We start from the raw sequence: 14,767 nt of genomic DNA on the forward strand, positions 1-14,767 counted from the left end.
TAGCTAAGGGATTAAGACCTAATCCGCATGAAAACCCAATAAACCTGGAGAACAAAATGGTAGCAAAAAGAGAATAGGCATGTCATGTGCGCTCGATGTACATGCATCGCCTTACATAAGCTCATATATCACGTGCACTGCCGCCCTTCGCTCATCCAGACAATAAAAAGATGCCAATGGGCAGCAGTAATGATATATCTGGGTTTGATTCTAGCTTTTGGTTTACGGTCTGGACGGTTCACAAGATGAGTGACCAAAATAGTCAAAATCCGAGTTTAGAATCTAACTCTCTTTTTTCTTCCCTGAAGGTGGGAGCTCTAAGCGGTTAGTGTTGGCTTCGCTCATAGAACCTATCTCTTGATGATTTGAAATATGCACTTTTTTGGTACAACATGTACTGTGTTATCTGGTTACTTACTGGTTTATAATGCAGGCTCTGCAGGCCTTGTCTATGGAGGGATTTCAGGCGTCCTTCGATCTTCTCGCCACCCGGTGATACATTCTATATCGTGTGGTATCCATTGGTTCGCCTGTGGAACCTCTTTTTGGTGTAAGCTACTTACCTTCCTGCTTTCCAGGTGTTAGGAGATTTTTTGGTGTTGAGCTTTCTTTGCAGGGCTGAGGAGCAATATCTTGAAGCTCCATTATGAAGATAATGCCTCCCCGAAACAGCGCGCTTACGTCAGCGCCTTGTCAGGAGGAATTGCTGGCGGAGCCGTGACAAGATTAATGGGTATTTACTATTTAGCCCTCTGAAGCTTTCCTGCCAAGCGCTGGTAATTGGATGTCGATGACTGACGTGTTGACAACGATCAGGAGGCCGGCTCATTCCAGGGGTTGTCGTTTTTTCGCTACTAGGCTATCTCGGGCAAGGCTCATATAATGCGATCGACAAATGGCAAATAGAGCAGGCCAATACTCCATCTAAGCCAATCATTCAGCGGATCGCTGACTCGAAATGGATACCTCTCAAGTCTCTTTCGGATGATGACTATAGAGGGCTTCTAAGCGAAAAATTGCTGAGCATTGAGGCTGAGATGGCACTCCTCGACGAAAAGATCGAGGAACTTGAAAAGTCCAAGTCCCGTGGATCAGATGCAGGACAACCGAAAACTGGATCGAAGTAATGCAGAGCATCGATCAGTATTCTTCCTCTGAAAGATGGTCCTCCCCGTCGGAATGGTTATTCGATTGTTTGTTGGATCGGATTACCTGAAGCCAGATGGATATCGGCGACCTTTATTGCGTGGAGGGATTCCGCCGTTGCAGTTTCGACTAAAAGCGAGTACTACTATGTTATGGATTATCATGGCGTTAATAAGTGATCTCCTGTTCTATGGAGGAGTCGAAACTTGCCCAGTTTTACTTGCAGGAGGGGGTTGAGGGGACAATCTAGTTGAAATTACAGCATGCCCCCTTGGACATACATACATCGTCTTGTACATTAGTTTACGGGAAATGAATGGTCTGTATGATAAACTGTATAATATTAAGATTTATTTAGAAATCTGACAGGCCTGATCTCCATAGACGAGTCAAGATGTAGGGAGGTGCACCCATGGACTGTATCTATTCTGTACTTGGGAGATTGGACACGTCGTTATGACCATTACGCAGGTGGAGGTTTTTGATTGGTGTAAGTAATCTTCCTGGAGGAAGCATTGTTCCGATCCATGAAACGCCTGTAACATGATGGAGAGAATCGTGACGAAATGCAAGGTACTGGTGGACAAGTCAGTCACGAACGAGCTACTAATTACCCAGAACGTAAATCATGAAGCAAAATCCCCCCCACCAGGGTACCGAGAAATAGGGGCTACGTATGTACGTACTTTACAGACCATCGCAGCTCACGTATATGACATGCGCAGTCAAAAAGGGTAAAATGTAGCGTGGAGCCCGTACCCATTTCGTTCGTAGCAGGAACAAGCCGAGACAGCCGACCGTCCAGAACGGAAGCTTACCAGAAGACTCCCCGTTTGGGTCCAAGTGGGCGGCTTTCCGCTTCCAGTTCTGCCCGCGACCAGCTCGACGACTAGTGATTGACCGGCTCGACTTGTCTTTTTGCTTACATGAAGGTTAGATAGATCTATGGTTCGTCGTACCCGAGCCATCCTGTCCTATACTGCATTTCTCTTTTTCCCTCCTACTTCTTCCCTCAGTTCAGAAGCATGAGTGACTCGCAGTTCTTACGTACCTCCTGCGTCGCTTCTCCGGCTGGTGTACAATTCCGGTCTTAACGGAGACCTGGCCCTCGCCGGCTTCGAGCCCTTTGAAGATTGAATGCTCCGGAGGTGCTCCCCACCGTGAAAAAAAAAAAATTAAAAAACCTTGAATGACAACAGAAACTGCCGGCCTTCTTGATCGTATCGCGCGTATTTACTAACGGCCTCCCAGTCTTGTCTCTCGATGGTTCAATTGTTGCGCTGGACTTGTCCTATTCAACGGATCAGCCCTCCTGACCGCGAGCCACGATGACGCTCTTCAGCCCGACTACGGTCCTTGTCGGGTTCCTTCTCCTCTACCTCTCCTCGTTTCTTATCTTCGCCATCGTTCGGATCGCCACGGGAATTTCCATACAACGCATTGGCTACTTCTCTCTCCGCCGCATCGCATACGTCCCGAAGCAAGGAGTACAGATTGAACTTCGTGGCCTTGGGCTGTCTTTACACCCACCTTCGTTTGCCCAACCGACATGGCTTAGTCTTCGATTGACCGATTTGAAAGTGACCGTGGACCCCGCCGCTCTAGCCAAGAGCAAGCGCAACAAAAACCACCCCGATGTATCGGAGCCCAACCCAGGGGATTCTTCCCCGCCAGAGGATGAAGATAGTGTTTCCCTCCAAGGACGGAGCAAGACTTGGAGATCGTTAACTAAGCTAAAGGAGCAAGTGAAGCGGCTGCATCGCAAAATACACTGGTTGAAATTGGTGGACGTCGTAGCGGTCAACACTACCGTCAATTTCCTCGAAGCTGGCCAGATTCAGGTGGGTAGTCTGTCATTGGCAGTGGATACTAGACGCAAGATGGTAGACAGAGGGAAACTATTTCGCCGCAAAAAGTATGAGTCCGGTGAACAACGTCCAGCTGAATGGATAATGACCGTGCAAAATGTCCTTCTTACGGTGGACGGCGGAGAACCAACAGAATTGCTAGACAACATTGGAGTCAATGTACATGGCATACTACATAAAGACCTGGAAGGGCTTAGGGATGCGTCAATTGCCCTAAAGATCGGGAGAATGCATATACCTTACGACGATCTGATGACACTCGCGCAAAGAATCAAGAAGTTCCGGCAATCCTTTTCGGAAGCTTCGAAGAGTGAAGCAGACGATGAGGTGTCGTTTGCAGACTTCGTGGAGGAATTGGACAAGCCTGGAAGCCAGGACGACGCCCTTGTCCAAACCGTTGCCGATTCAAAGGAGTTTGCGAGCTCTCTATTGCGGGGAATACATGAAATTCAGATAGCTTTGAGCTTTTTCAGATTATCGCGAGCTATCCAGCCACCTTCGCCAAAGCAGAGTTCGGTCTATCTTAACATTATATCCCATGAGATAGGCATTGACCTGCACCGGATGGATCAGAATAGTCCCGCCCATCGGATGTATTTCCAGCGGAATGACATCGCGCATCAAGCTCTCCTTGCGGCCATCTCTCTTTCGGTTAGTTTAGATGACAGTTCCGGCGAGACGGATAATATCCTTTACATACCCATGGCCACTACAACCATAAAGACAACCCTCCCATCAAAAACGATTAGCTCGTTCAGTGAATGGAACCCGGAAGAGCGAAACACTAATATCCTTTTCGCGAATCTTGTGGTAACGTCTCCTTCCATCGATTTAGAACCAAGGCATGTTTCCCGGCTTCTGGGCTTGGTTCAGGATAGAACATCCTCTCCCCGTGGGAAGAAGAGAAACAATCATCGACTGATATCCCGGTTGCTCCCTAAAGCGAGTATCAAGCTCTCAGTTCATGAACCTGTACTTCGATTCGTCCTGCCCATCTCTGAAGCTTCCGATGTTTCAGCGGAAGACTACAACCTACTCATATGCTCTATATCTTCAATCTCACTCGACATAGAGTCTTCTCATTCATCGGAAGGTGGCGTCCACTACTCCCTATCGTCTATTTACCGGGTGGCGTCCCACCAACTGTATTACCAAACGCCCTTGGGAGTCAAACATAATTTACTCACAACCGACAATATGGAACTGAAAGTCCTTCTCAGTTCATCCCCAGAGGTATGCGTGATCGCTTCCGGATCGTTGAATACATGTTCCGCCCACATGGTCAATGGGGACGTCAATCGAGGCATTCAACAGGTGATTGAACAGTTCAGAGCCCAAATCAAGCCGAGGAGGAAGGTTTCAATGTCGCTTGAAGAGCGGAAACCTAGTCTTCTCAGGCGTGTTCCCCCTTGGCTGCTCAGGTTCCAATTTGAAGCCACGGGCTTGAGTCTGGAAATCGCTGGTGTGGACGAAGCGGTCTCGGAACTTTCTCGTGGTGTTTCTCTCCAGCTCCATTCATGGACCGCAGATTATAGAGCACAAAAAACCGAACAACCTAATGTGAGTATCGTACGGCGACGAACTCCGAGTCATTCTACGATCGGCGACGAATCACCCTTTAGGTTTCCTCCAACATCACCCCCAAGGCAAACACAACGCGGCGCTGCAGATGGGAGGCGACTCGCTCTTCATGTTCGTGGCTTTGAGGGATTTGTGATAGAATCTGAAGATTATCTGGAGGCGGAGCCTTTCTTTTCGCTCCCTAGGTTCGAGGTGGCTTTAAGTACCTTGAGCGACCGTCTTGGGCCTATCTTCCACATCAATTCCGTGGTAAAGGGTATTTACCTACAGTATTCCCTTTATCGTTATTACTGTGTAGGAGTTGCCGCATCCGTGATCCAGAGCGCCTTCTTGCAACGTTCGCCAAGAACAACACCTCAGACCCCTTCTCCTTGGAATTCGCCTCCTTCATCGCCCCGCCCATTCTCGCAAAGGAATGAGCTTATAACAGCCGATGTGAGAGTCACTGTTGTTCAGATCAAAACTTTCCTTCCCTCGGATCCCCCCATGATGCTCCAAATTTATGGGCTTGCAGCTGGTTCCCACCGACTCTCCGTTCCATTTGTTCGAGCTCACCTAGTTCGGCTCCACGCTGAGGCACCTAAGCTCAAGGGTGTCTGGGCACGAATTATCGGTATGACTAATGTCAGAGTCGATTTCCGCACTGCCAAACTAAAGCAGGGAGTCAACCTGACCGAAGAGAAGTCGATAGACGTGTGGGCTGATTTTATCCGCTTGGGTGTCCCGCACCACATGGTGATGCATCGCATTTTTGACAATGTGATTAATACGTCAAAGGCCCTCAAGCAACTTCACCATCGATTCAAAAACCACACAGCCGATTTTGACTCATCAAGAGACCCAGAGGAACCAAAGAAAGTGCCAAGGATATCACTGCGCAGCAAAGCACTGTTATTTGAGATGGAGGATGATGCATTTGAATGGAAACTAGGATGCATATATCGTGCAGGCCTTTTAGAGCAACGCCAGCGCATGGCAAGAGAAGAGGCATACGAGTTGAAGATCCAGAAAATTAAGGAATGTGATCAACGGCGCGCCTCATCGCGATTACGTGCAAAGTCGAGCCACAGAACCCTTCGCAGTGAGAGGGTTAGCGGGGAGTCGAGAAGAAGCAAAAGTGCCGATGCGAAGCCACGCAGTAGTGATGCAGATGACAGTAAGCGTGGGCGGGGAAGAAAATTCCGTTATGACACTGAAGGTGCAGCCTGTCTCTCGGGCGAATCAAAGATATCGGCAGAAGTGGCCTGGTATCGTCTCCAGGAATACAATGCAAGAAGCTGGAAGAAGAAGATCGATGGTGCCTTGAAGTTCCAGGGTACTTCGATCAAGGAAGTACGAAATCTTTTCTCTGGAGCTGACGAGCCACCTGAAGACGTGGAGGAGACGGAGACTGTGCTCTCGATTCCGAATAGACCCGCTCTTATGGCAGCTTTAATAAGCGATATTAACCTTGTCATAGACAAGCCGTTTTTTCCTTTGGAAGATTACCCAACATTCCTCCATAGGATTGGAAAAGGTATTCCAATGTCTACACAATATGCATTACTCATTCCAATGAGCTTCCAGTTGGACATGGGAGAGGCCCGCGTCAACTTAAGGGATTATCCCTTGGATTTGTTGCACATACCAGCTTTGCGCCCTGGACAATCACCAAGGCTTCCGAGCTGGTCACTTCGAACCAATTTTGTCATTGCAGAAGAGTATCGTGATTATAAATCGGCCAGGCAAGTCCAAGTAGAGCTGGTTCCTCCAACCGAACTTCCAGACGGGTCCAAAAGTCCGTCGTTCGAGATGAGCGTTTGGCGATCGGTAAGCCCGGTCAAGACATACTCTGATCCGACAATCGAGATCAACACGAGTCTCCCAACGAGCATCTCTTGGGGTATGTCGTACCAGCCTGTCATCCAGGATATGATGAAAATTATAGAGGGCTTCACCAAACCCGAAATTGATCCTTCAGACAGGGTTGGCTTCTGGGACAAGATTCGACTGAGCTTCCATTCCCGGCTTCGGATTCTCTGGAAAGAAGACGGAGATGTTCACTTGCGCTTGAAAGGCTCTCGTGATCCGTATGTCGTAACCGGTTTTGGAAGTGGATTCGTCATGTGTTGGCGTAAGGATGTCAAATGGGAAGTCCACACCAGCGATGATCCAAAGGAGTTCATGGGTGTTACCAGTGGGGAGTATGTGCTAGCTATTCCAGACTACAGTCACGAAGCCCGCTTCATGGCGGAGGCCACGGCTCAGGATCTGGAAAGCACATCGTCATCAAGCGAGTTGAAGAATGCGGCCCACTTCAAGAAGGTTGTGATGAAATTGTCAGGCGAAGTGAAATGGGTCGTAGGCCTCGTTTTTGAACGAAATGTCGATGAAAACAGGCGGTCATTCCAGTTCATGCCGCACTATGATGTTGTTCTCCAGAATCCAAAATACGTCACTCCATCCGAACGTGCGGTCTATGACGCTTATCGTGGGTTCCGGAGTAATCATATCCATCTATCAATCTCCGTGCTTGCCCCAGAGAGTAGGGATTGGTCTGTTGACAATGTTGAATCATCCACTAGCTACAACACAGTCCATCTCACTCCGCGGTTCTTCACTCACTTTTACAATTGGTGGTCTCTTTTCTCTGGGGTAATGTCACTCCCTGTTCGTCAAGGTCCATTGTGGCCCGGCATTACCAAGACTAGCAAGAAGTTCAACCGCCATCTTGCTACTGTGAAGTATCAATTGCTCTTCGCTCCTTTGTTTGTAGCTCACATGTACAAGCATAAGGATCGTGAAGACTATGGCGAGGATGTTGTCACAGCGACAGGAATCAAGGTTCGCTTGGACAGTCTGAAGCTTGATGTGCACCAAAGACGTGAACAGGTTAAAACACTGGCAAAGGGACGGCTCAAGCAGACGCAGGCTAGCGCCATGCGGATTAACCAAGCCGAGCTAGATTTGCAAGCTGCGGATTTCAGAGCTGTGTCGGCTAGCATTGAAGGGACAAACTTGGATGATATTGAGCAAAACAAGAACGATATTATCTCATCGTTCCAGCAACCTGTGCCGTCCGTCGATCTTTCCCGGTTTACGATCCCGGATCACAATCTTGATTGGATCGATATGGATGATTTCGTGGAGCTGGATTGGATCCTTCCTCAAGAGTCAAACCCGCGAACGCAGATTTTGCCTTTAGCATTTACGCCACGATTTACTTATTTCCGCCAGACAGATCATGGGGACATAGGTCCGGACGAGACAGGCTACAGTACTTTCGGCAACGAGCCTACTCATGCGTGTGTTATGTCCGAGAGTAATGAACCACGCAGAGTGCAAATGGAGTTGATCAGAGAGCGCTTGGCCCACGTTGAAACTCAGGTTCAGGATTGGGAACGCACAATTGGAGAGCAAGAACTTCGCATGGCCAAGGATGTTGATCAGGACCCTTCATTACGGACAGACCATGAGAATTACGTCAAGCAGGCGCAGTCTCTCGCTCGGCGACGGGCTTTCCTTGCCTCTGCACTTCAACGTCTCGAGCGGCAACTCGCTCGAGAAGAATTGTGCTCAACGAAAACAAGCCCTGAAACTGTCGCAGCTGATGTTACCAACCGAGTAGGGACAGACGCGGACTCGAGTAACGATGGCAAGGATGCGGATATGGATGGGCTTTATTCGTCGCCTCACGACGAGTTTGCCACCAATTTCAACAATCGTTTCATAATACACAATACTCAGCTAAAATGGAACAATTCACTGAGGAATATCATATTGCGTTACAGCCACCAGGTGAGCCAACGGCGTGGATTTGTGTATTACATGTCTCGAAGGGCAGTCAAATTTATCCTTGATATCGTCGACGAACAAAGCAAGAACCAGAGAAGGTATTCCAAGTTGTTCAAAAGCGCATCGAGACGCCCCTCTGATATTCGTGGCCTTGTGGATAACGAAGAGGATGGAACCGTGGAAGATCGTATCGAGCAACTGCTGAATGATGCGAAACGCTTTGTAAATGCAGACGGACATGAGGATCCTGATCACAAGAAACAAGACGGTTCAAAGTCTGATGATTCTAGTGAGAATATCTCACCGGAATTCACACCGCAAAATAGCTACCACTTGCGGCTTATCGCCCCTCAGATCCAGCTCCAAAGCGAGAAGAACCAAAAGTCGGTCGTATTGGTTGCCGCAAAGGGCATGCAGCTGAAGGTCGTGTCAATCATGGACAAGGAACGTGTTTCTGACGATGTCAGTGGACTGGTGCAGCGCCGCTTCTCCCTCGAAATGGATGGTGCTCAATTCTTTGTTGCAACGCAGAAAAATTTGATGAAGCATTTGCAGTTTTACGCAGGCAACAAGTACGGCAATTCTCCAGGCTCGGCATGGCCACCTTGGTTGACTATCGAAGCGATGTTTGATTTTGAATTGAACCCATTCGGTTTCTCGAGAATTGTCCAGAAGACTTCTGCAAGCTTGAGATACGACAAGTATAACAATCTTCGCCTGAAGTATAACGAAGAAGTGGCAAAGGGACAACCCGACCAAGACCGTGGTCTCGGCAGCGAGGAATGTAGAATTGATCAAATCAGCGTCGAGTTCCCTCACTTCCGCGCTATCTGTGATTCGGTTGAATACTACTCTATGTACATTATTGTGCTTGATTTGCTGCTTTACAGCGAGCCTCTGGAAAAAGTCCGGAACGAACGCCTGGAGAGGATCATGCTCAGCTCTGACTTCAGCGACCTTAGAGGCGCACCGGAGATGGTTTTTAAACTGCAGTCTCGGATTCGTCATCTGGAAGAGATCAAGGAGCATTTCCAAATCCATGCCAAATATCTGGACAAACAAGGCTGGGAAGATCGCATGGAGCTTGAAAAGGATCTCGCTCAATGCGAAGACGAGTTGTTCTTCTTGATGAAAGCAATAACAACTTCTCAGCGGAGAATTGATCCAACAATGTCTGGGGCCCATGGCCTCATGCGTTGGAACATATCAGCCCATGAGGTTGTCTGGCACCTTATGAAGGACGAAACCGAACCATTAGTCGAGTTCCAGCTACGAAATGCCGAATATGAACGTACTGACAACAGTGATGGGTCGAACCACAATCTCGTAGCAGTCGAACGACTGTATGGATTGAACCTTCTTCCAGACGCCATCTACCCTCAAATTATTGTGCCGTATCTCGACCAAGCCAAGCCTCTGGACTCACCAGATGATTACATGATTAAGGTCAAGTGGCACATGCTTGAAGCAGTTGCTGGTATCCCTGTTTTGGATAATTTTGAGGTGTCACTTTTCCCGCTCAAGATTCAATTGGAGCATGAGCTTGGCCAAAAGGTGTTCGAGTACATATTCCCTAATGTCGGAACGAATGCATTTGAGAACGGGGGCTTTTCGCCCTTAATGATCAAGAACATGAAACCACTGGAAGACTCCGACGAAGACGGAGAGGAGGTAGAAAGTCTGGCTCCGCCTCGAAGCGCCCATAGCAACACGGATGTCTCAACAGAAGACCTGCAGAAGGGACCGGGTGCTATTGAACTGAGGTTACAACCGACGTTCACGTCATCTGATGATGCTAGACCCCGATCAGCACGCTCTAACCATCTGAAAGGCCTCGCCATGATGCCCCTTCATAAGGATAGCAACCGGCTTGGTCCCTCTGAACCTTCTCGTCAGACAGCGCGTCCGTCAACTAGTGGCGGTTTATCTACTAAGAGATCGGCCGACAGTTTACGGTTACTATCAAGACAAGGTACGGACAAAACCCTTGCAAATGGCTCGGGCGCCAGCGTTGGTGAAGATAAAGGGAAGAAATTCGGTTTAGCCAAACTACCGAATAGAAACAAGTCCAAAGCAGCCACCGACGATCTATCCCAGATGATGTCTCGTGCATCAAATTACATGACGCTAGCCCATGTGAAGGTGCGAGACGTTGTACTTTGCTTGAGCTACAAGGGCAAAGGAGATCATAACCTGGAGGATATCCACGACTTTGTCTTCCGTCTGCCAATTCTGGAATATCGGAACAAAACATGGTCCAACCTGGACTTGGCTTTGCGACTTGAAGAAAGACGTCATCAAGGCTCTTATATCCCACGCACCTGCGATACTTGGAAATAAATTTTCACATCATCGCCCTACAAAACAACAGCAGAAGAAATACCGTGATATAGCGAACTCTGCCCAGCTGCTTCACAACCCTGATAGTGCGGCAATCACGATATCCGACAAAAGTCAGACGAGTCAGGACTCGAACAGCGAGTACTCAGAATCCCAGTCGCAGAGGTCTGTTCATTCCGGAAGCTCTCGACTCTTTCGTTCGAATTCCTTAGGGTCCAGTATGCTCAGTATCGAGCAGAGTGGCCTAATGTCTGATACTCGATCTACTAGTGAGGTCGACGTGGATGCTCGCTGGGAGGTTAGTGTTGAATGATTCTAATAATACTAAGAGTTTCGCTAACCACTGTGCAGCAATCTCGCAGGGTTGTGAATCCTCCATCCCGGCCTATGACTTCAGGCACTGCGATTGCCCGTTCCGAAACTAAGCGCTGGGACGGGGCTGATGAGGGGTGAGCTATATTCATACTGGATGGTAGAGTGCTTGTGCTAACTGCGATTTAGTCACAAAATGACGATCCGTAACTTTGGGCGCAAATTGATGCCGTCCAGAAAGTAATCGTTCAACAGAAAGGGCGTGTATTATGGCTTTACAACCATGTCCGATGGGCGAAGCAAGCTGCTTTCCTGACCATTTATCCTTCTTACCTTACATTTTCTACGTCACTCTCTCGTGGCCTGCCATTTTCTGCTACATGATACCCCAAATGCAATGGGTCGTATATAGGCGTCATCTGTTTCACTGGCTTCATATTATAACATGTTTTTTATTTGCAGTGTCAATTTTATCCTGCTTGGCTAATTGTGATATTTCTTGTGACAATTGCTGTACTTATTCTGTCGTTGTCCTGGGCTTGCTCGAGCAATGGGCCCGAGCCTCCTCTTGCTTTTGCTGTGTATAATTTTCCGTCTTCCTTTTATCTATTATTATCATTACATGGGAGCAGGGGGCGCATTGGAAGGCCTGTACCAGTTTAGCTGTGAGCGCCTGGAGACAAGACGTATACATGCATCGGGTGTATATCTGGACTGGTGTATAGATAGACGGTGTATTGGAAGGGATATTAGCGTTATCTTGTATGTACATTGAAATTTATGCCACAGTTCAATAGTTTTTCCATTTAGTATTACTTCAAACCTCCATTTTCCACCGAATATAAATCATGTTGCCATCAGAACGAATAACGTATCTGAAGACTAACGAAATACAACCCTATTCACCCTGACCAACAGCATTTATAGCCTTATCACAAATCTGCTTAATCTGTCCCCACCTACAAAGCAACATCTCCAACCTACTCTTCTCCCACTTCTCCCCACCATTTCGTCTCCTAGACCCACCTAGCTTCTCCAACATAGACCCAATAATCTCCATCGTCCTCTCACACTCCTCAAGATAAACCCCAATCCAACCCCGAATCACTTCCGCCGACTTCCCTGCATCAAAGGCCCGTTTCGACCGACCCTCAATGTAGATCCGGAAGTCCCGTTTGGACATGTATTTGAGACAGGCGGCTGTTTCGATGTTGGCGCTTACGCCTGTTTCTGTGACTTCGAAGTTGCTTTTCCAGGAGTTGAATTAGTACGAATAGGATCGTGGGGGAGAGTTAGTGTGATGTCGACGTACCCGAAACAGCCTTGGTGGACTAGTTCTTTTTTATCGGTTATTGTTAGGTCTTGGAAGATTATGTCATCTAGGTATATTGAGTCGGATTCGTTCTTGTCTAGGAAGAAGCCGTCTATAGGAATCCTCTTTGGTTAGAGGTATATAATGAGCGTGGGATTAGAGAGGAGCTGACATTCGACGAAAAGGAAGTCGTTTGAGTGGGCGCCGTAGCTCATGTAGACTTCTGAGCCTTTTTCTGTTGGGGTGGTTAGTCCTGCCTAGGAGTCTTCTTCTAGCGTTGGTTAGGTATATGGGGCTTGGGTTGATGTCTTACCGTATCGTTTGGTAGCCCGGAATGTGTAGTCGATATGGTCGAATCGGACTTCACATGCCTTTTTAACTGTTAGGTAGGGAGGGTAAGTGAAAGAGTGAGTGGGCTAACCGCGTTATCCTCGTGATTGAAATAATCAGCATAAGGGACCATCGTGATGGCATCGTTCCAATCCTCTGGCTCGTCCTTCCCGGGGGAAATATAGTAGAAGCTTCTTGAGTTGATGATGAGCCAGTAATATGCGAACGTCTTCCATTCTGTTTTCGGGAACACGGAGAGAATCTGTTCCCAGGCGTGTCTGAGCCGCTTTTCCTCTTGCGCCAGCATGTTCTGATATCGGGTGTCGTAGTCGATGTCTACGGGTACCTTTTCGAAAGAATTCCATAGCCCAGATACAGAGGGTGGGAGCAGACTTGGTGTGGAGGAATTGCCCTCGTCTTCAAAGGCGGAATTTGACCGTCGCAGATGAGCCGGCCATAGTATAGGCGTGCTATCTTCGAGCTCTTGCCAGTTTGGCCAGACATTGCGCCATGCGTCTATCTCTTTCAGGGCTTTGGCGTCCCCGTGCGTGAGATATGCGGCTAGAATGCCGTGGACGGATGTCCCCTCGGGGAAGAGATCCACGAATGAAGACGGGATGGAGTCAATGGATAGCATTGCCGTTTGTGGGACGGTGAGCATGATCTCTCCCTCCTTTCTCATGATGGCTGGTCAATCATTGTAGCGACGTTGTACGGTTGTATTTGTTGACGTACTCACTTCTATGGTCTTCGTTGCAATCATTCCTAACCGGCGGCCGGGGAATCGAGCTGGCGCTATGCCGTTGATCTCGATTCCTTTCGAGATGGCCCATTTTGTGAAAGCGAGGTGCTCTTCACCCGGCAATTCGTCCATCACTGCTGCTGAGTCTCCTACTGCCTGAGAATGTTGATATGCCTAGGTTGAGTTCGTCGCGAATGCATCCAGCTAACAGTAACTGTCTCGCTCCTGGCCAATCAGAGTGCGCAATATGCCGGAAACGGATTACATAAGCCGGCGGAAATTCCGTGATTTCTCATCAAAAAATCTCGAAGGCGACGGAAAAGCTACATTCACGGCACAGGAACTCACCCAGTGACGAGTCGTGGCGATGGCTTCTGAACCGGTCACATCGGGGCCCGGCGAGGCCAACTCGGAGAACCCCACAATGGCAGCCCCAGATTCTAAGATCGACCATGCCGCTTCTATCCGATACTGGAACAGCGTCGCTGCCAACTCCAACACCATGCTGGGCATGCTGGGGAGCTACCCCTGGTATACGCGCATTGATCTACGCGGCTCGAAAAGTTTTCTTTCCAAGGTCCGACGATTGGTACCCGGCTGCGCCACCGAAGGGAAATTGAAGCTGGGAGCTGACTGCGGTGCGGGGGTGGGGCGCGTAACGGAGGGGCTCCTCAAGGATGTATGCGAAACCGTGGACGCAGTCGAGCCGGTCGAGAAGTTCACCCAGGTTATACACGACAGCGCTCTGAAGCGATCTGGCGTCGTGGGCGATATTTACACCGTCGGTTTGGAGGGGTGGTACCCGGAGAAGAAATATGACCTGGTCTGGACTCAATTCTGCGTGGGACATTTAACCGATGCGCAGCTGGTTGAGTACTTTGTGCGGTGTCGTGAATCTTTGGCAGATACGGGAATCGTGATTGTCAAGGAGAACCAGTCGACTGATCCCAATGGAAATGATATGTATGATGACGAGGACAGTAGCGTGACGAGGACGGATGAGAAGTTCAAAGAGATCTTCAAGCAAGCTGGTTTGATTGTTGTCACATCCGAATTGCAGCTCGGATTCCCGAAGAATTTCAAGCTGCTTCCCGTGAGGTTCTATGCTCTGCGGCCGAAGAGTTGAACTCACTTCCCAGCATTGTGATGGGCCTTTATACCCCAGGAGTTAAGATACCAGAGTCTCTGGACATAACCAACGGGGTGGCAAAGCAGGTAAATCAGTGCGATGTCTGGTATTCCTAGTTCCTGGCCTGATATCCCTATTTCCTAATGCCAAGCTCATGCGCGTGGCCCTCCACCGCGTCCTCATGCCCCAACGGAACCGTCCGCCGCTCTGGATACGGCTGGCAGTCGATCTGA

General features: G+C 48.8%; 4 protein-coding genes across 4 annotated transcripts; 3 read left to right on the forward strand and 1 right to left on the reverse strand.

Annotated features, from left to right (window-relative positions):
- Positions 1–2,474: 2,474 nt before the first annotated feature.
- On the forward strand, positions 2,475–10,709 carry ABOM_006030 (FMP27 family protein; the record flags this gene model as incomplete). The annotated part of the gene is made up of 1 exon (XM_022533159.1): positions 2,475–10,709. The coding sequence occupies one exon, from the start codon at positions 2,475–2,477 to the stop codon at positions 10,707–10,709; it is 8,235 nt and encodes a 2,744-aa protein (XP_022389602.1).
- A 220-nt stretch (positions 10,710–10,929) lies between these two features.
- ABOM_006031 (uncharacterized protein) lies at positions 10,930–11,265 on the forward strand (the record flags this gene model as incomplete). The annotated part of the gene is made up of 3 exons (XM_022533160.1): positions 10,930–11,007; positions 11,061–11,158; positions 11,211–11,265. The coding sequence occupies 3 exons, from the start codon at positions 10,930–10,932 to the stop codon at positions 11,263–11,265; spliced, it is 231 nt and encodes a 76-aa protein (XP_022389603.1).
- A 654-nt stretch (positions 11,266–11,919) lies between these two features.
- Positions 11,920–13,537, reverse strand: ABOM_006032 (putative ribosomal N-lysine methyltransferase; the record flags this gene model as incomplete). The annotated part of the gene is made up of 6 exons (XM_022533161.1): positions 11,920–12,268; positions 12,334–12,445; positions 12,506–12,568; positions 12,647–12,704; positions 12,755–13,336; positions 13,403–13,537. The coding sequence occupies 6 exons, from the start codon at positions 13,535–13,537 to the stop codon at positions 11,920–11,922; spliced, it is 1,299 nt and encodes a 432-aa protein (XP_022389604.1).
- A 235-nt stretch (positions 13,538–13,772) lies between these two features.
- ABOM_006033 (N-terminal protein methyltransferase) lies at positions 13,773–14,531 on the forward strand (the record flags this gene model as incomplete). Its single annotated transcript, XM_022533162.1, has 1 exon — positions 13,773–14,531. The coding sequence occupies one exon, from the start codon at positions 13,773–13,775 to the stop codon at positions 14,529–14,531; it is 759 nt and encodes a 252-aa protein (XP_022389605.1).
- Positions 14,532–14,767: the final 236 nt, after the last annotated feature.

This window comes from Aspergillus bombycis (genome assembly GCF_001792695.1).
Source record: "Aspergillus bombycis strain NRRL26010 chromosome Unknown contig00037, whole genome shotgun sequence".
NCBI classification, from domain to species: Eukaryota; Fungi; Ascomycota; class Eurotiomycetes; order Eurotiales; family Aspergillaceae; genus Aspergillus; species Aspergillus bombycis.